Here is a 23,191-nt window from a genome sequence, read left to right on the forward strand (position 1 = left end):
CATGCAAAAGAAAGGGAGGAAGTGATATAATGTATACCACAGCGGAGCGCCATTTTGTTGTCTCCATTGTTTTATGCAGGGTGGGACAGGTCAGCTGAACGGCAGTGTCACTGATCAGACAGCACAGCTCAGCTGCAGTACGGACGGTGTCACTGATCAGACAGTACAGCTCAGCTGCAGTACGGACGGTGTCTCTTCTGGGGCAGTACATCTGGAACAGCTGAGCTGATCGCACAGTACGGCAGTGTCGCTGATCGCACCGTACGGCAGTGTCGCTGATCGCACAGTACGGCGTGGAACACTGTGGAGTTGATCGGGCAGTGGAACAGCTGAGCTGAACGGAGTGGAACAGTTGAGCTGAATAGTGCAAAGGGCACAGCGCATCACAGCGGTGGGTGATTGCAGCTTTTCCAGGCACCGGGGAGGTGTATGAGGGGGTCCCTTGAGCTGTATGAGGGGGTCCTGGAGGTGGTATAATCAGGTCATTACATCACAGTAGGGCTGTACGGTATATCGCAATCGCATTGTTATTTTTGCATATTGCGATATAGTGATATGGTCCCTGGGAAAATTTGTGATTATCTGCTCAACCTGGCTCTCGTGTACGGCTCCGCTGCCACACACAGGAGGCAGGCTGAGCAGGTCAACTAATTCAAATGCTAAGCCAGTGTTTCCCAACCAGGGTGCCTCCAGCTGTTGCAAAACTGCAGGTATGAGTGGGGTCCCCGAGGAACATTGTTATGTGTGACAGCACTGGCGGTACAGGCGTGAGTGGGGGACGGCACTGGCGGTACAGGCGTGAGTGGGGGACGGCACTGGCGGTACAGGCGTGAGTGGGGGGCGGTACAGGCGTGAGTGGGGGGCGGCACTGGCGGTACAGGCGTGAGTGGGGGACGGCACTGGCGGTACAGGCGTGAGTGGGGGACGGCACTGGCGGTACAGGTGTAAGTGGTGGACGGCACTGGCGGTACAGTTGTAAGTGGTGGACGGCACTGGGGGTACAGGTGTAAGTGGTGGACGGCACTGGCGGTACAGGTGTAAGTGGTGGACGGCACTGGCGGTACAGGTGTAAGTGGTGGACGGCACTGGCGGTACAGGTGTAAGTGGTGGACGGCACTGGCGGTACAGGTGTAAGTGGTGGACGGCACTGGCGGTACAGGTGTAAGTGGTGGACGGCACTGGCGGTACAGGTGTAAGTGGTGGACGGCACTGGCGGTACAGGTGTAAGTGGTGGACGGCACTGGCGGTACAGGTGTAAGTGGGGGACGGCACTGGGGGTTCAAGTGTAAGTGGTGGACGGCACTGGCGGTACAGGTGTAAGTGGTGGACGGCACTGGCGGTACAGGTGTAAGTGGTGGACGGCACTGGCGGTACAGGTGTAAGTGGTGGACGGCACTGGCGGTACAGGTGTAAGTGGTGGACGGCACTGGCGGTACAGGTGTAAGTGGTGGACGGCACTGGCGGTACAGGTGTAAGTGGTGGACGGCACTGGCGGTACAGGTGTAAGTGGTGGACGGCACTGGCGGTACAGGTGTAAGTGGTGGACGGCACTGGCGGTACAGGTGTAAGTGGTGGACGGCACTGGCGGTACAGGTGTAAGTGGTGGACGGCACTGGCGGTACAGGTGTAAGTGGTGGACGGCACTGGCGGTACAGGTGTAAGTGGGGGACGGCAATGGCGGTACAGGTGTAAGTGGGGGACGGCACTGGCGGTACAGGTGTAAGTGGTGGACGGCACTGGCGGTACAGGTGTAAGTGGTGGACGGCACTGGCGGTACAGGTGTAAGTGGTGGACGGCACTGGCGGTACAGGTGTAAGTGGGGGACGGCAATGGCGGTACAGGTGTAAGTGGGGGACGGCACTGGCGGTACAGGTGTAAGTGGTGGACGGCACTGGTGGTACAGGTGTAAGTGGGGGACGGCACTGGTGGTACAGGTGTAAGTGGTGGACGGCACTGGCGGTACAGGTGTAAGTGGTGGACGGCACTGGCGGTACAGGTGTAAGTGGGGGACGGCACTGGCGGTACAGGTGTAAGTGGTGGACGGCACTGGTGGTACAGGTGTAAGTGGGGGACGGCACTGGCGGTACAGGTGTAAGTGGGGGGCGGCACTGGCGGTACAGGTGTAAGTGGGGGACGGCAATGGTGGTACAGGTGTAAGTGGTGGACGGCACTGGTGGTACAGGTGTAAGTGGGGGACGGCACTGGCGGTACAGGTGTAAGTGGTGGACGGCACTGGCGGTACAGGTGTAAGTGGTGGACGGCACTGGCGGTACAGGTGTAGGTGGGGGACGGCACTGGCGGTACAGGTGTAAGTGGGGGACGGCACTGGTGGTACAGGTGTAAGTGGGGGACGGCACTGGCGGTACAGGTGTAAGTGGGGGACGGCAATGGTGGTACAGGTGTAAGTGGTGGACGGCACTGGTGGTACAGGTGTAAGTGGGGGACGGCACTGGCAGTACAGGTGTAAGTGGGGGACGGCACTGGCAGTACAGGTGTAAGTGGGGGACGGCACTGGCAGTACAGGTGTGTCGCAATCCAGGCTCATTGGCGAGGAGGATCAGCAGTGCAGAACAATGTAAAGGCCACAGGAGGTAAAGGGAGGTCCCACCAACATCACTTTACAGCAGGGTTCCCTGCAGAAAGACTACAACTCCCAGCATGCCCGTGAAGCCAATGGCATTTCTAGCCCCACTTGTTCTAGTGGTCAGTCGGGGTCTGAACACTTAGACCCCTCTTAGATATCAGGACATTTCAAAAATGTTTTTTTTTTTTTTTTTTTTTTTTTTATAATGACAGGTTCCCTCTCAGACTGATACACTGTAGCAAACCATCAGCTCAGGAGCTTTGAGTAGCTGAGAGGGGTGGACTGACTGGGCCCGGTGGTTGAGGAGGGGCCCACCCACAACAGGACTCACTGCTTCACAAGATCAGGGAGCATGCAAGCTGGATATATACAGACATATACCATGCATGCCCCCTGATCTTCTTCCAGTTAGTGCAGGAGTACGGCAAAGGGGGACATGTGTCCTGGGGGCAGATAGGACAGAGGGGGGGGACGTGTCCTGGGGGCAGATAGGACAGAGGGGGGGGACGTGTCCTGGGGGCAGATAGAACGGAGGGGGGGGGGGACGTGTCCTGGGGGCAGATAGGACAGAGGGGGGGGACGTGTCCTGGGGGCAGATAGGACAGAGGGGGGGGACGTGTCCTGGGGGCAGATAGAACGGAGGGGGGGGGACGTGTCCTGGGGGCAGATAGAACGGAGGGGGAAGACATGTCCTGGGGGCAGATAGGACGGAGGGGGGGGGGATGTGTCCTGGGGGCAGATGGGATGGAGGGGGAAAACATGTGACATGTCCTGTGGGCAGATAGGACGGGGGGGGAGACGTGACCTGGGGCAGATAGGAGAGGGGGGGAGACGTGTCCTGGGGGCAGATAGGATGGGGGGGGGAGACGTGTCCTGGGGGCAGATAGGACAGGGGGACGTGTCCTGGGGGCAGATAGGACAGGGGGGGGGGACGTGTCCTGGGGGCAGATAGGACGGGGGGGGAGACGTGTCCTGGGGGCAGATAGGACAGGGGGACGTGTCCTGGGGGCAGATAGGACAGGGGGAGACGTGTCCTGGGGGCACATAGGACGGGGGGGGAGACGTGTCCTGGGGGCACATAGGACGGGGGGGGGAGACGTGTCCTGGGGGCACATGGGGGGGGGGGGAGACGTGTCCTGGGGGCAGATAGGACAGGGGGACATGTCCTGGGGGCAGATAGGAGGGGGTAGGGGGGAGACGTGACCTGGGGGCAGATAGGACGGAGGCGGGGGGAGATATGTGTCCTGAGGGCAGATAGGACGGAAGCGGGGGGGGGGAGATATGTGTCCTGGGGGAAGATAGGACGGAGGGGGGGGGGGGGGGAGACATGTGATGTGTCCTGGGGCAGATAGGACGGAGGGGGGCGACATGTGTCCTGGGGGGTAGATAGGAGGGGGGCACATGTGTCCTGGGGTCAGATAGGAAGGAGTGAGGTAGGGGAACTTGAGTGCAGGAACTTTTCCCCTTCGAGATCTGTGTAGTAGAATGCCTAAGGACCTGAGTCACATGACCCGCAGGTCCTTAAGCCTCACTGCACAGGAAGAAGACAGAGAGAAAAGGTAAGGTGTGTGTGCCTGCATTTACTATTCACTGCTTTTACGCCATGTCTTATCCTCCAGTCACCTCCAGAGCTGCAGCCACTATTCTGCTGTAACATAATTTCTTATCCTCCAGAGCTGCACTCTCTATTCTGCTGTTACATCATGTCTTTTCCCCGTCGCCTCCAGAGCTGACGCCACTATTCTGCTATTACATCATGCCTTATCCTCCAGTCACTTTCAGAGCTGCATTCGCTATTCTGCTGTTACATTGTGTCTTATCATTCAGTCACCTCCAGAGCTGCAGTCACTATTCTGCTGTTACATCATGTCTTTTCCCCATCACCTCCAGAGCTGCAGTCACTATTCTGCTGTATCATCATGTCTTTTCCCCGTCACCTCCAGAGCTGCACTCACTATTCTGCTGTTACATCATGTCTTTTCCCTGTCACCTCCAGAGCTGCACTCACTATTCTGCTGTTATATCATGTCTTTTCCCCCTGTCACCTCCAGAGCTGCATTTGCTATTCCGCTGTTACATTGTGTCTTATCCTCCTGTCACCTCCAGAGCTGCAGCCACTATTCTGCTGTTACATTATGCCTTATCCTCCAGAGCTGCACTCACTATTCTGCTGTTATGTCATGTCTTATTCTCTAGTCACCTCTAGAGTTGCAATCACTATTCTGCTCTTGCATCATGTTATACTCTATTCACCTCCAGAACTGCACTCACTATTCTGCTGTTATAGAATGTCTTATCCTCCTGTCACCTCTAGAGCTGCACTTACTATTCTGCTATCTTATACTGCAGTCACCTCCAGAGCTGCATCGGCTGTGTGATAGGAGTGTAATTGCTGTAATCTCACTCCTATCACTCTCAGGGGGAGGGGGACTGACTGCCCCAGGTGGAATCCGATGGGGTGTGCCATCTTACAATTCTTTGTAACTTACAGGTTGCCATACTGTACTGCACAGGGGCACTGCACCGACGCACATTCACAACCTGCACTCACTGCTGTGCTGCCTACACTTACAGCCTGTACTCACTGCTGTGCTGCCTACACTTACAGCCTGTACTCACTGCTGTGCTGCCTACACTTACAGCCTATACTCACTGCTGTGCTGCCTACACTTACAGCCTGTACTCACTGCTGTGAAGCCTACACTTACAGCCTGTACTCACTGCTGTGCTGCCTACACTTACAGCCTGTACTCACTGCTGTGCAGCCTACACTTACAGCCTGTACTCACTGCTGTGCAGCCTACACTTACAGCTTGTAGTCACTGCTGTGCTCCCTACACTTACAGCCTGTACTCACTGCTGTGCAGCCTACACTTACAGCCTGTACTCACTGCTGTGCTGCCTACACTTACAGCTTGTACTCACTGCTGTGCTGCCTACACTTACAGCCTGTACTCACTGCTGTGCAGCCTACACTTACAGCCTGTACTCACTACTGTGCTGCCTACACTCACAGCCTGTACTCAACTCTGTGAAGCCTACACTTACAGCTTGTACTCACTGCTGTGCTGCCTACACTTACAACCTGTACTCACTGCTGTGCTGCCTACACTTACAGCCTGTACTCACTGCTGTGCTGCCTACACTTACAACTTGTCCTCACTGCTGTGCAGCCTACACTTACAACTTGTCCTCACTGCTGTGCAGCCTACACTTACAGCCTGTCCTCACTGCTTTGCTGCCTACACTTACAGCCTGTACTCACTGCTGTGCTGCCTACACTTACAGCCTGTACTCACTGCTGTGCTGCCTACACTTATAGCCTGTACTCACTGCTGTGCTGCCTACACTAACAGCCTGTACTCACTGCTGTGCTGCCTACTTACAACCTGTACACTTATAGCCTGTACTCACTGCTGTGCTGCCTACACTTACAGCCTGTACTCACTGCTGTGCTGCCTACACTAACAGCCTGTACTCACTGCTGTGCTGCCTACTTACAACCTGTACACTTATAGCCTGTACTCACTGCTGTGCTGCCTACACTTACAGCCTGTACTCACTGCTGTGCTGCCTACACTTACAGCCTGTACCCACTGCTGTGCTGCCTACACTTACAGCCTGTACTCACTGCTGTGCTGCCTACACTTACAGCCTGTACTCACTGCTGTGCTGCCTACACTTACAGCCTGTACTCACTGCTGTGCTGCCTACACTAACAGCCTGTACTCACTGCTGTGCTGCCTACTTACAACCTGTACACTTATAGCCTGTACTCACTGCTGTGCTGCCTACACTTACAGCCTGTACTCACTGCTGTGCTGCCTACACTTACAGCCTGTACTCACTGCTGTGCTGCCTACACTTACAGCCTGTACTCACTGCTGTGCTGCCTACACTTACAGCCTGTACTCACTGCTGTGCTGCCTACACTTACAGCCTGTACTCACTGCTGTGCTGCCTACACTTACAGCCTGTACTCACTGCTGTGCTGCCTACACTTACAGCCTGTCCTCACTGCTTTGCTGCCTACACTTACAGCCTGTACTCACTGCTGTGCTGCCTACACTTACAGCCTGTACTCACTGCTGTGCTGCTTACACTTATAGCCTGTACTCACTGCTGTGCTGCCTACACTAACAGCCTGTACTCACTGCTGTGCTGCCTACTTACAACCTGTACACTTATAGCCTGTACTCACTGCTGTGCTGCCTACACTTACAGCCTGTACTCACTGCTGTGCTGCCTACACTTACAGCCTGTACTCACTGCTGTGCTGCCTACACTTACAGCCTGTACTCACTGCTGTGCTGCCTACACTTACAGCCTGTCCTCACTGCTGTGCTGCCTACACTCCCAATATGTACTCACTGCTGTGCTGCCTACACTTACAGCTTGTACTCACTGCTGTGCTGCCTACACTTACAACCTGTCCTCACTGCTGTGCTGCCTACACTTTACAGCCTGTACTGACTGCTGTGCAGTCTACACTTCCAATATGTACTCACTGCTGTGCTGCCTACACTTACTGGGGGCAAAGAGTCAGCGCAGCCAAGTTTCAGACGCTAAAGGAAGCCTACCCCTCTAGTGCCCGACACCTGACTGCGCTGACTCCACCTCCCCCGTAAGTGCACGCCAGTGAGGCAGGTAGCGCCAGCATTGTGACTCCCTTCTGACCGTCAAATACCGAAGCAATAATTCTATCCCAATAGGAGCGTTGGAGCCACATTCCTGTCACTGTGAGATGTCAACATGTACAGGCTGAGAGTGATAGGAGTGTGATGAAAGGAACCAAACTCCTATCACCCTCAGCAGACTGTACAGGAGGAGAAATATATTATATTCTATGTGGATGGGGTGTCTATAAAGGGTGGGCACACAGGGGCCCCATAATCTTCTATTACCCGGGGGCCCCATGAGGTGTCAGTCCACCCCTGGTAGCTAATGTGTTTAGTGTAGAGAGAATAGTCCAGATTGGATACAAGAGGAACAGACTGCTGCAGAGCCCCATAATACAGACCTCAGCTGCTGCAGAGCCCCATAATACAGACCTCAGCTGCTGCAGAGCCCCATAATACAGACCTCAGCTGCTGCAGAGCGTCATAATACAGACCTCAGCTGCTGCAGAGCCCTATAATACACACCTCAGCTGCTGCAGAACGTCATAATACAGACCTCAGCAGGTGCAGAACATCATAATACAGACCTCAGCTGCTGCAGAGCCCCATAATACAGACCTCAGCTGCTGAAGAGCCCCATAATACAGACCTCAGCTGCTGCAGAGCCCCATAATACAGACCTCAGCTGCTGCAGAGCCCCATAATACAGACCTCAGCTGCTGAAGAGCCCCATAATACAGACCTTAGCTGCTGCAGAGCCCCATAATACAGACCTTAGCTGCTGCAGAGCCCCATAATACAGACCTCAGCTGCTGCAGAGCCCCATAATACAGACCTCAGCAGGTGCAGAACATCATAATACACACCTCAGCTGCTGAAGAGCCCCATAATACAGACCTTAGCTGCTGCAGAGCTCCATAATACAGACCTTAGCTGCTGCAGAGCTCCATAATACAGACCTCAGTTGCTGCAGAGCTCCATAATACAGACCTCAGCTGCTGAAGAGCCCCATAATACAGACCTCAGCTGCTGAAGAGCCCCATAATACAGACCTCAGCTGCTGAAGAGCCCCATAATACAGACCTCAGCTGCTGAAGAGCCCCATAATACAGACCTTAGCTGCTGCAGAGCCCCATAATACAGACCTCAGCTGCTGCAGAGCCCCATAATACAGACCTTAGCTGCTGCAGAGCCCCATAATACAGACCTTAGCTGCTGCAGAGCTCCATAATACAGACCTCAGCTGCTGCAGAGCCCCATAATACAGACCTCAGCAGGTGCAGAACATCATAATACACACCTCAGCTGTTGCAGAACATAATACATCACACCACAGCTGCTGCAAAACCTCATAATACACACCCCAGCTACTGCAGAACCTCATCATACACACCTTAGCTGCTGTTGAACCTCATAATACACACCACAGCTGCTGCAGAACATCATAGCACACCTTAGTTGCTGCAAATCATCATAATACACTCCTTAGCTGCTGCAGAATATCATGATACTCAACTCAGCTGCTGCAGGACATCATAATATACAGCTCAGCTGCTGCATAACATAATACTTCACACCCCCAGCTGCTACAAAACCTCACAACACACACCTCAGCTACTGCAAAACCTCATCATACACACCTTAGCTGCTGCAGAACATCATAAGGCACACCTCTGTTGCTGCAGAACCTCAATACACACTTCAGCTGCTGCAGAGCCCCATAATACAGACCTCAGCAGGTGCAGAACATCATAATACACACCTCAGCTGCTGCAGAACATAATACATCACACGACAGCTGCTGCAAAACCTCATACACACCCCAGCTACTGCAGAACCTCATCATACACACCTTAGCTGCTGCTGAACCTCATAATACACACCCCAGCTGCTGCAAAACATCATAATATACAGCTCAGCTGCTGCCGAACATAATACTTCACACCCCCAGCTGCTGCAAAACCTCATAATACACACCCCAGCTACTGCAGAACCTCATCATACACACCTTAGCTGCTGCTGAACCTCATAATACACACCCCAGCTGCTGCAGAACATCATAATATACAGCTCAGCTGCTGCCGAACATAATACTTCACACCCCCAGCTGCTGCAAAACCTCATGATACACACCCCAGCTACTGCAGAACCTCATCATACACACCTTAGCTGCTGCTGAACCTCATAATACACACCCCAGCTGCTGCAGAACCTCATCATACACACCTTAGCTGCTGCTGAACCTCATAATACACACCCCAGCTGCTGCAGAACATCATAATATACAGCTCAGCTGCTGCCGAACATAATACTTCACACCCCCAGCTGCTGCAAAACCTCACAATACACACTTCAGCTGCTGCAGAATATCCTAACACACCTCTGTTGCTGCAGGTCATCATAATACACAGCTCAGCTGCTGCAGAACATATTACACAGCTTAGCTGCTGCAGATCATTATAATACACTCCTTAGCTGCTGCAGAATATGAGACTCGACTCAGCTGCTGCAGGACATCATAATATACAGCCCAGCTGCTGCAGAACATAATACTTCACACCCCCAGCTGCTGCAAAACCTCATAATACACACCTCAGCTGCTGCAGAATATCCTAACACACCTCAGCTGCTGCAGGTCATCATAGAACACACCTCAGCTACTGCAGGACTTCATAATATACAGCTCAGCTGCTGCAGAACATCCTCATAGTCACCTCATATGCTGCAGAACCTCATCCCATACACCTCACCTAGTACTAAACATCACAGTTCACACACATTGTGGCAGGGACCTTGTTTCTATAAACTTTTTGAAGTAATAGAAAATAATTGAAATAGTGGATTTTGAAGGAAACGCTAAGTTCCGCGCCGCTTCTGCCGCAGCCGGGTACCCGGAGCAGTGGCGCCGGCGTCTGATTTGCCGCCTTTTATCTGTTACCCGAGCTGTCTACTGATTGAGATAACATTCACTTTGAGCGCCGCTTCCTCCTGCCTCTCCTGCGAGTCTCTGTAGCTCGGGAAAAAAACAAAACAAGAAAAACTTTGATATTTTTCGTACTTTGAGAGAGTTCAAAAACAATTCCGCGTGCGCCGCCATCAAAGGCGAGGAGCTGGCATGTGCCGCATTGTAACACGCCACTATAAAGCGCAGACCCGCCAGAAGAAAGGCGCTGCGTCGCCATCAAGAAGCCAACGCAGGAGCGTCAGATGTGTTCGCGGTGTCGTAAAATGCCTCCGAGGCTGCAGGACGCCATCTCTGCGCAGACAAATCGCTGGCGGCTGATGGAGGTGGAAGGTTTTTTATGGCGTTTCCAGAGGATGCAGGGCAGCGTTTCCCCAAGCAGGGTGCCTCCAGCTGTTGCAAAACTACAACTCCCAACATGCCCGGACAGCCGTTGGCTGTCCGGGCATGCTGGGAGTTGTAGTTTTGCAACAGCTGGAAGCACTCTGACTGGGAAACACTGCTTTTAGGTCTTTAGGGGCCTGTCCGGGCATGGTGGGAGTTGTGGTTTTGCAACAGCTGGAGGCGCTCTGGTTGGGAAGTACTGTTCTTAGGTCTATAGGTGTCTGTCCAGGATGCTGGGAGTTGTAGTTTTGCAACAGCTGAAGGCACCCTGCTGGGGAAACACTGTTCTAAGGTCTATAGGGGCCTGTCCGGGCATGCTGGGAGTTGTAGTTTTGCAACAGCTGGAGGTGCCCTGTTTGGGAAACACTGATCCAGAGGGTCGTGGATGTGGCGCCGCCTCTGGTCAACCTGAGGAAAGCTCCGGATACAATGTATCTTAAATTTTCAGTAGTGTTTCCCAACCTGTGGCTCTCCAGCTGTTGCAAACTACAACTCATATCCTGCAGTGAGTGATCCTAATACACATTGAATAGTGTTCCCCAATGTGAGTCTTTCACACTATAGAAAAACTACAACTCCCAGCATCCCTGACAGACTCCCAAACACATTAGAGCAATGTTCCCCAACTCATGGCTCTTCAACTATTGCAAAACTACAACTCCCATCATGCCTTGACTCAATGTGTGTCTTTCCAGCTGTTGCAAAACTATAACTCCCAACATGTCCTGAAAGACCTCCAAACACATTTGAGAAATGTTACCCAACCTGTGGCTCTTCCGTTTTTGCATAACTACAACTCCCAGCATGTTCTGACCAGACTCCCAAGCACATTTGGACAATGTTCCCCAACTCATGGCTCTTCAACTATTGCAAAGCTACAACTCCCAACATGACTTGACAGACCCTATTACACATTAAAGCAGTGTTTCTTAACCACTTTTCCTCCTAAACATGTTGCAAACTACAACTCCCATCATGCAGTGAGTGATCCCAATACACACAGAAGTGTTCCCCAATGTGAGTCTTTCCAACTATAGCAAAACTACAACTCCCAGCATCCCTGACAGACTCCCAAACACAGCGCAATGTTCCCCAACCTGTGGCTTTTCAAGCGTTACAAAACTACAACTACTCCCAGCATGCCCCAACAGACTCCTATACACATTTGGGCAATGTTCCTCAACCTGTGGCTCTTCAGCTATTATAAAACTACAACTCCCAGCATGCCCTAACAGACCCCCATGTACATTAGAGCAATGTTCCCCAACCCATGGCTCTTCAACTATTGCAAAACTACAACTCCCAACATGCCTGGACAGGCCCCATTAACACATTAAAGCAGTGTTTACCAACCACTGTGCCCCCTAGACATGTTGCAAAACTACAACTCCCAGCATGCCTTGACAGCTAACATCTGTCCGGGCATGCTGGGAGTTGTAATTCTGTAACAGCTGGAGGCTCCCTGATTTGGAAACACTGCGTTAGAGCAATGTTCTCCGACCTTTGACTCCCCAGCTGTTGCAAAACTACAACTCCCAGCATACAATGACGCTATTTTACAACGTTCCACGCAATCATGGTACAATGGCGCCATTTTAGCCACAATTTCACCACAAACATGACATAATTGCTGGAAATTGTAATGTCTTGCCCTCATCCTTACGTCTCGTGTTATGTTTGCCGTGTTCATCTGAGCCGCCGCAGAGTTTACACTTCATTACCTATAATCCTGCAAGAACCTAACCCAAGGATCCCGGGAGACGAGGGCCCGGGCAGGGATAGGGGCCCAGATCTGACAAAAAGCCATCATTACCGACCCGAGAAGAGTACGGGGAGCGCACAGCATTAAAGGGGTACTCTGGCCCCAAGACATCTTATCCCCTATCCAAAGGACCCCCGCAATCTAGCATGCAGCACCCACCTGTAAGCACTGCTGGAGGCTCTCAGTGTTATGCCTCCCGACCACGGGGACGGAGTATCGTGACGTCAACCCCGCCCCCCTCAATGCAAGTCTATGGGAGGGGGCGTGACAGTCGTCACGCCCCCTCCCATAGACTAGCATTGAGGGGGCGGAGCGTGACATCACACAGGGGCGGAGTCGTGATGTCACGATACTCCGTCCCTGTGGTCGGGAGGCATAACTGTGAGAGCCTCCAGCGCTTCCAGCAGTGCTTGCAGGTGGGTGCTGAATGCTAGATTGCGGGGGTCCCCAGCGATCAGACATCTTATCCCCTATCCTTTGGATAGAGGATAAGATGTCTTGGGGCCGGAGTACCCCTTTAAACATTGATATCTTCAAACATCTGCTCCCCCTGCCCAGAGCCGCGCACAGTCAGCTCTGCTGTATCTGAAGAACAGATAAGGATACACTGCCTAATGTCTCAATTTTAACATCAGTTTGAGGGTTAGTCATATGTCACTGTTTACATCTACCACAGTAGTGCACCTAAATATATGTGTTACTCTCTATGTTACACATTCGCACCATTTATCTGGTGTAGGACGCCATTGTGGCACTTGTAGTCCACTGCAGGCATCCCCCATTATATGCATTTTTATGCTGGGGATCACCCTTAGCAACGGACTACAAGCGCAGGATCTGCTCCCCCAGTATGAATGCACAACTGCATGTGGGGTTGAGCACCTCCTGCTTTTTGAGACCACATATTTTCTTCTTGTTGTTTAAATCCTATATTTGAAGGTTTATAAACTCCACATTGAATGCGTCATGATCCCTATTATAGGCGGCATTAAGGTTCACCTGTGAGGCCGGCAACACATCAGCCAGCTTGGGTGGGGCTCATAGTCTATCTCCTCCCATTGTATAATCCCACTGGAGGTAACTGGGAGCCGGCTGTCACACTGGAGGTAACTGGGAGCCGGCCCTAATGCTGCTGTAATTGCCCACTGGCCCCTGGTATTGCCCATACAGCACAGGTAGGTTAGTGTTCGGTCCTGTGCCACTTGAGAAACCTTGGCGTTGGTGTGCGGGCTCAGGTATGTCCTACATATAAGGATATACTGGCCAATGTCTCAATTTTAAGGGTTAATCAGTTTGAGGGTTAGCTATATGTCGTTGTTTACATCTACCACAGAACTAGTAATCTGAAAGGAGCGGCTGTCACAGAGCCCATATAATGCCAGTCATACTATGTATATAACACCAACTATACTGCACATATAATGCCAGTCATACTATGTATATAACACCAACTATACAGCACATATAATGCCAGTCATACTATGTATATAACACCAACTATACTGCACATATAATGCCAGTCATACTATCTATATAACAACTATACTGCACATAATGCCAGTCATACTATCTATATAACACCAACTATACTGCACATATAATACCAGTCATACTATGTATATAACACCAACTATACAGCCCATATAATGCCAGTCATACTATCTATATAACACCAACTATACTGCCCATATAATGCCAGTCATACAATGTATATAACACCAACTATACTGCCCATATAATGCCAGTCATACTATGTATATAACACCAACTATACAGCCCACATAATGCCAGTCATACTATCTATATAACACCAACTATACTGCACATATAATGCCAGCCATACTATGTATATAACAACTATACAGCACATATAATGCCAGTCATACTATGTATATAACAACTATACAGCACATATAATGCCAGTCATACTATGTATATAACACCAACTATACAGCACATATAATGCCAGTCATACTATGTATATAACACCAACTATACAGCACATATAATGCCAGTCATACTATCTATATAACACCAACTATAGTGCACATATAATGCCAGTCATACTATCTATATAACACCAACTATACTGCACATATAATGCCAGTCATACTATCTATATAACACCAACTATACTGCACATATAATGCCAGTCATACTATCTATATAACACCAACTATACTGCACATATAATGCCAGTCATACTATCTATATAACACCAACTATACTGCACATATAATGCCAGTCATACTATCTATATAACACCAACTATACTGCACATATAATGCCAGTCATACTATATAACACCAACTATACTGCACATATAATACCAGTCATACTATGTATATAACACCAACTATACTGCACATATAATGCCAGTCATACTATCTATATAACACCAACTATACAGCACATATAATACCAGTCATACTATCTATATAACACCAACTATACAGCACATATAATGCCAGTCATACTATGTATATAACACCAACTATACAGCACATATAATGCAGTCATACTATATAACACCAACTATACTGCACATATAATACCAGTCATACTATCTATATAACACCAACTATACTGCACATATAATACCAGTCATACTATCTATATAACACCAACTATACTGCACATATAATACCAGTCATACTATCTATATAACACCAACTATACTGCACATATAATGCCAGTCATACTATCTATATAACAACTATACTGCACATATAATACCAGTCATACTATCTATATAACACCAACTATACTGCACATATAATGTCAGTCATACTATCTATATAACACCAACTATACTGCACATATAATGCCAGTCATACTATGTATATAACAACTATACTGCACATATAATGCCAGTCATGCTATCTATATAACACCAACTATACTGCACATATAATGCCAGTCATACTATGTATATAACACCAACTATACTGCACATATAATACCAGTCATACTATGTATATAACACCAACTATACTGCACATATAATACCAGTCATACTATCTATATAACACCAACTATACTGCACATATAATACCAGTCATACTATCTATATAACACCAACTATACTGCACATATAATGCCAGTCATACTGTCTATATAACACCAACTATACTGCACATATAATACCAGTCATACTGTCTATATAACACCAACTATACTGCACATATAATGCCAGTCATACTATGTATATAACACCAACTATACTGCACATATAATGCCAGACATACTATCTATATAACACCAACTATACTGCACATATAATACCAGTCATACTATATAACACCAACTATACTGCACATATAATGCAGTCATACTATCTATATAACACCAACTATACTGCACATATAATGCAGTCATACTATATAACACCAACTATACTGCACATATAATGCAGTCATACTATCTATATAACACCAACTATACTGCACATATAATGCCAGTCATACTATCTATATAACACCAACTATACTGCACATATAATGCAGTCATACTATATAACACCAACTATACTGCACATATAATGCAGTCATACTATATAACACCAACTATACTGCACATATAATGCAGTCATACTATATAACACCAACTATACTGCACATATAATGCCAGACATACTATATAACACCAACTATACTGCACATATAATGCCAGACATACTATATAATACCAACTATACTGCACATATAACGCCAGTCATACTATCTATATAACACCAACTATACTGCACATATAATACCAGTCATACTATCTATATAACACCAACTATACTGCACATATAATGCCAGTCATACTATCTATATAACAACTATACTGCACATATAATACCAGTCATACTATCTATATAACACCAACTATACTGCACATATAATGCCAGTCATACTATCTATATAACAACTATACTGCACATATAATACCAGTCATACTATCTATATAACACCAACTATACTGCACATATGCCAGTCATACTGTCTATATAACACCAACTATACTGCACATATGTCAGTCATACTATCTATATAACACCAACTATACTGCACATATGTCAGTCATACTATCTATATAACACCAACTATACTGCACATATAATGCCAGTCATACTATGTATATAACAACTATACTGCACATATAATGCCAGTCATGCTATCTATATAACACCAACTATACTGCACATATAATACCAGTCATACTATCTATATAACACCAACTATACTGCACATATAATACCAGTCATACTATCTATATAACACCAACTATACTGCACATATAATGCCAGTCATACTGTCTATATAACACCAACTATACTGCACATATAATACCAGTCATACTGTCTATATAACACCAACTATACTGCACATATAATGCCAGTCATACTATGTATATAACACCAACTATACTGCACATATAATGCCAGTCATACTATCTATATAACACCAACTATACTGCACATATAATGCCAGTCATACTATCTATATAACACCAACTATACTGCACATATAATACCAGTCATACTATGTATATAACACCAACTATACTGCACATATAATGCCAGTCATACTAACTATATAACACCAACTATACTGCACATATAATGCCAGTCATACTATCTATATAACACCAACTATACTGCACATATAATGCCAGTCATACTATCTATATAACACCAACTATACAGCACATATAATGCCAGTCATACTATGTATATAACACCAACTATACAGCACATATAATGCCAGTCATACTATCTATATAACACCAACTATACTGCACATATAATGCAGTCATACTATATAACACCAACTATACTGCACATATAATGCAGTCATACTATATAACACCAACTATACTGCACATATAATGCCAGACATACTATATAACACCAACTATACTGCACATATAATGCCAGACATACTATATATATAACACCAACTATACTGCACATATAACGCCAGTCATACTATGTATATAACACCAACTATACAGCACATATAATACCAGTCATACTATGTATATAACACCAACTATACAGCACATATAATGCAGTCATACTATATAACACCAACTATACTGCACATATAATGCAGTCATACTATATAATACCAACTATACTGCACATATAACGCCAGTCATACTATGTATATAACACCAACTATACAGCACATATAATACCAGTCATACTATGTACATAACACCAACTATACTGCACATATAATGCCAGTCATACTATGTATATAACACCAACTATACAGCACATATAATACCAGTCATACTATGTACATAACACCAACTATACTGCACATATAATACCAGTCATACTATGTATATAACACCAACTATACTGCACATATAATGCCAGTCATACTATGTATATAACACCAACTATACTGCACATATAATACCAGTCATACTATGTATATAACACCAACTATACTGCACATATAATACCAGTCATACTGTCTATATAACACCAACTATACTGCACATATAATGCCAGTCATACTATGTATATAACACCAACTATACTGCACATATGTCAGTCATACTATCTATATAACACCAACTATACTGCACATATAATGCCAGTCATACTGTCTATATAACAACTATACTGCACATATAATGCCAGTCATACTGTCTATATAACAACTATACTGCACATATAATGCCAGTCATACTATATAACACCAACTATACTGCACATATAATGCCAGTCATACTAACTATATAACACCAACTATACAGCACATATACCAGTCATACTATGTATATAACAACTATACTGCACATATAATGCCAGTCATACTATCTATATAACACCAACTATACTGCAAATATAATGCCAGACATACTGTCCACATGACACTTGCTATATCAGCATTAGACACTAGGGGGCAGTGCTCAGGACAGCGGTGGATATTGATAAACACTGAAGTGGAGGAGGTCCGGGTTAGATCACAGTCGTCTCCTAGCAACAAGCCAAACAGATGATGGAGCCCATAAGATCACCCAGCTCCATCATACACATCACACAGCACAGCAGAGCCCAGGACACCACTACTCCCAGCACAACCGAGCCCAGCCCACCACTACTCCCAGCCCTGCCCACCACTACTCCCAGCACAGCGCACCACTACTCCCAGCCCAAAGCACCATTACTCAACAAGACAAACAGATGCTGGAGCCCATAAGATCACACAGCTCCATCATACACATCACACAGCACAGCAGAGCCCAGGACACCACTACTCCCAGCCCAGCGCACCAATACTCCCAGTCCGGCGCACCAATACTCCTAGCACAGCCCAGCGCACCACTACTCCCAGCACAACAGAGCCCAGAGCACCACTACTCCCAGCACAGCCGAGCCCAGGACACCACTACTCCCAGCACAACAGAGCCCAGAGCACCACTACTCCCAGCACAACCGAGCCCAGGACACCACTACTCCCAGCACAGCCGAGCCCTGCACACCACTAGTCCAAGCACAGCTGAGCCCAGCGCACCACTACTCCCATAAATAATGAAAGAATCGAACTTATTGGTTGAACATGAGGGGGGCTAAGCTACAAGCAGCAGGGGGCGTCCTGTCATGTTATCAGGGCGAGCACATCTGGGGCTGGGGGCAGTAACAGGAGTCCATGCCACCAGGCCCCTCCGCAATCCAGTGTCCAGTACACTCACGCTGCCTGCGCGTACACTGACGGGGGGGGGGGGGGGGGTAGGTTTGGGCTCACCCCATAGCATGTGTGTGTGACATGAAGAAGTCCACAGTGACTGTATAATGGCCGCCGCACTGTCCCTGTACTATGCTGCCTGCTCTGGATATGGGGCTCAGTGGGCATAGCTACTATATGGGGGCACAGAGGGGCCGACCTACTATATGGGGGCTTAGAGGGGACCAACTATTATATTGGGGCTTATCTACTATTTGGGGTCTCAGAGGGGATGAACTACTATATGGGGGATTAGAGGGGGCTGTACACTATATGGGGGCATAGTGGGCCTAACAATTATATGGGGGCATAGAGGGGCCTACCTACTGTATAGGGCTTATCTACTATATAATGGGCTCAGTGGGGCTTATCTACTATATGATGGCTCAGAGTGGAATAACTACAATATGGGGGCTCACAGAGTGGCCTATCTACTATATGGAGGCTCAGAGGGGCCTTACAACTAAGGGCTTGAGGGGAGGGGGGCTAACTACTATATGGGGATCAGTGGAGCCTATCCTAATAAAAGGATGCTCAGAGGGGCCTATTTACCTTATGGGGCTCACTAGGGCCTTACTACTATATAGGGCTCAGAGAAGTGTATCTGCTATATGGGGGCTCAAAATGGCCTAACTACTATATAGGACTCGGAGGATTAACTACTATATTGAGGCTTAGAGGGGCCTAATTACTATATGGGGGCTCAGAGGGCCCTATCTACTATATAGGGGCACAGAGGGGCCTAATTACTATACGGGGAGCTCAGAGGGGGGCATAACTACTATATAAGTGCACAGAGTGGGGGCTGTTACTGTGTGGGGCAATACACACGGGGAGTTTATATAAAGGTGAGGAGGTGCTGGAGTAAGAAGCCTAAAATGTTTCTCCCTCAGATTCTGTGAAGACGTTTCGGGGCTGGGAGAAGTCTTCAATATGGTCCAGGCTAGATCCTGGAGAAAAATAACTGATGCTGGGAGTCTTAGTTTTGCAACAGCTGGAGGCACCCTGGTTGGGAAACACTGCTCTGAAGATAATCATATACATTGTCTAAAGTGGATTTCTGATTTCCAGGATCCTAGAAATAAATGGCTTTTACAATGAAGGAGGCCAAGGAGACCCTGAAGGCTCTGGAGCACCAGTGCAATCTCCTGACACGGCAACAAGTGACGTTCATCACCGCCCTGGAGCGCGTGCGCGAAAATGCGCATGACAGGATCAAACCTGTGAGCAATCTGGCGCAGGTAACAGCTTCTTATCTGATAAGTACTGGCATTAAACTATCACTAGATGGCGCTGTAAAGCACTGTACTGCATGTATCTGAGTCCTTCTAGGTATATCCTCCCAAACAGCACTCCATGTGGCCGGACATGGTACTTCAAGTTAAATTTATTTATAAAGAAGATTAAAGGGTTACTTTTTTTTATTATAAACAAATAGGGATGGGGGGGCTTTTAATAGTGTGTTGTTGTTGTTGTTTTTTTTTTTTTTTTTTTTTTTTTGATTTCCATAACTCGTGTATTGTAGGTACAAAGCTACTTGGATTACAATTGTAACAACAGCACAGACCGGGGGATCATCTCCCTGTTCCTTGAGGTCTGCAAAAACCTGGGAGATTTCTGTGTGAAGCTGGACGCCCTGCAGACCGAGACCAGGTCAGCGGGGGACATCATCCAAATCACCATGAAAATGCTGAGTCCGACATATGACCTGACCGAGCTGAGAGCCAAGTAAGTTAGAACCGGCAGGAGAGACGGATTATACCAGTGTCTGTCTCTTCATACATAGGAGGCAGTATTATAGTAGTTATATTCTTGTATATAGGAGGCAGTATTATAGTAGTTATATTCTTGTATATAGGAGCAGTATTGTAGTAGTTATATTCTTGTATATAGGAGCAGTATTATAGTAGTTATATTCTTGTATATAGGAGGCAGTATTATAGTAGTTATATTCTTGTATATAGGAGCAGTATTATAGTAGTTATATTCTTGTATATAGGAGGCAGTATTATAGTAGTTATATTCTTGTATATAGGGGGCAGTATTATAGTAGTTATATTCTTGTATATAGGAGCAGTATTATAGTAGGTATATTCTTGTATATAGGAGACAGTATTATAGTAGTTCTTGTATATAGGAGCAGTATTATAGTAGGTATATTCTTGTATATAGGAGGCAGTATTCTTGTATATAGGAGGCAGTATTATAGTAGTTATATTCTTGTATATAGGAGCAGTATTATAGTAGTTATATTCTTGTATATAGGAGGCAGTATTATAGTAGTTATATTCTTGTATATAGGAGGCGTATTATAGTGGTTATATTCTTGTATATAGGAGGCAGTATTATAGTAGTTATATTCCTGTATATAGGAGGCAGTATTATAGTAGTTATATTCTTGTATATAGAAGCAGTATTATAGTAGTTATATTCTTGTATATAGGAGCAGTATTATAGTAGTTATATTCTTGTATATAGGAGCAGTATTATAGTAGTTATATTCTTGTATATAGGAGGCAGTATTATAGTAGTTATATTCTTGTATATAGGAGGCAGTATTATAGTAGTTATATTCTTGTATATAGGAGGCGTATTATAGTGGTTATATTCTTGTATATAGGAGGCAGTATTGTAGTGGTAAGTAGTAGTTACAGTAGTTCTATACCTGTATAATTTTCCCCCTCTGTCTAGGTATCCTCACGATGCTCTTAACCACCTCAGTTGTGATGAAGCATTAAACTTTTATGGTGGAATTATAAGCCTTATTCCCGTTGTTCTGGCGAACGTTCGAGAAGCCGTGTCTAGGTTGGCGAAACTGCATCCCCTAGAAGAAGGAAGCAGCGGCAGACATTATACTGAGGATAACGCTGGAGGGTACAGCCACACACAAAGCACTGGGTCTCAGACCAAAGTCACCCAGGCAGATTCATCTTTCTAGGCATGAAACAAAGCGAGATACCATGTCGGGGCCTCAAAACCAGCATGGAGGCCTGCAGGACGGCTCCATTCCACTTAAATATCTGTGAACCCCACTTCATGTGTAATGTAATACTGGATTGAGCATCCTTTACTGTAGTTACATCTCACATTCCCCCAATGATAGTCCTCCCTCTGGTCTTCGTCATTTCATAGAAGTAGCTGCAGTGTAAAGAATGGAGATTTTCAGTTTGTGTGTACGGATTATGTATTTGGTATATTTTTCATTGTAATAGCGTTCACCAACCAAAGTGCCTCCAGCTGTTGCAAAACTACAACTCCCAGCAAGCCCGGACAGCCTCTGGCTGTCCGGGCTTGCTGGGAGTTGTAGTTTTGCAACAGCTGGAGGCGCACTGGGAAAAAAAAACACTGCTATATAGTACATTAATAAAAATCTATATAGACATGCACACGTGTATATAGATTTACTCAATTCCCAGTAACGCCAGACTGAAGAAATGTGACTGTACTTTGCTGTGTGTAACAAAATTAGGATTTACCAATGACTAATGTGATAAATGTAATAAACTTAGGATTTACCACTAATAACAAATAAGTCATTTCTACAGTTGTTTTTTTTAAATATTTTTTTTATTTATTTTTCCTGTCCACGTATCTCTGCCATCTGGTTAAATAGCAGACGTCTCCCCTGAGCTGCATCTGCTCCTAAAGGGGTTATCCAGGAATAGAAAAAAACAGAGCAAATTATTATTATTATTTTTTTTAAATGCTCCCCCATCTGTGTCAAGGTTTGATGTGGTATTACAACTTGGCTCTAGTCACTTCAGTGGAATTGAGCAACAGCACCACACCCAACCTGGAGACAGACGGGGAGCAGTTCTTGAAATAAATTTTTCTATTCCTGGATAACCCCTCTAATAAAATCTTGAATCCCTGTCTTTTACAATTAAAAGGGGGTACTCCGGTGGGGAGAAAAAGGTTTTCAAATCAACTGGTGGCAGAAAGTTAAAAGTAATTTACAAATCTGTTATTTCAAAATCTTAAAGGGGTATTCTGGGGTTAACTAACTTTTGAAGGGGTACTCTGGTGGAAGAATAATTTTTATTTTTATTCAACTGGCTCTAGAAAGTTAAACAGATTTGTAAATTACTTCTATTAAAAAATCTTAATCCTTCCAGTACTTATTAGTATCTGTATACTACAGAGGAAATT

The 23,191-nt window shown here is 46.6% G+C and overlaps 1 protein-coding gene and 1 long non-coding RNA gene across 2 annotated transcripts; one reads left to right on the plus strand and one right to left on the minus strand.

The window, feature by feature from the left end:
* The first annotated feature begins 42 nt into the window (after nt 1-42).
* Nucleotides 43-22,574, plus strand: SPACA9 (sperm acrosome associated 9). The gene is made up of 4 exons (XM_056539499.1): nt 43-391; nt 20,114-20,283; nt 20,568-20,770; nt 21,734-22,574. The coding sequence occupies exons 2-4, from the start codon at nt 20,128-20,130 to the stop codon at nt 21,978-21,980; spliced, it is 606 nt and encodes a 201-aa protein (XP_056395474.1). The 5' UTR covers nt 43-391; nt 20,114-20,127; the 3' UTR covers nt 21,981-22,574.
* Nucleotides 8,350-9,376, minus strand: LOC130291097 (uncharacterized). The gene is made up of 3 exons (XR_008847797.1): nt 9,354-9,376; nt 8,966-9,322; nt 8,350-8,934 (listed from the first exon to the last, which is right to left on the minus strand). It is a non-coding gene; the product is annotated as an uncharacterized LOC130291097 (long non-coding RNA).
* Nucleotides 22,575-23,191: the final 617 nt, after the last annotated feature.

The sequence above is a fragment of the Hyla sarda genome, chromosome 9 (genome assembly GCF_029499605.1).
Source record: "Hyla sarda isolate aHylSar1 chromosome 9, aHylSar1.hap1, whole genome shotgun sequence".
NCBI lineage: Eukaryota > Metazoa > Chordata > Amphibia > Anura > Hylidae > Hyla > Hyla sarda.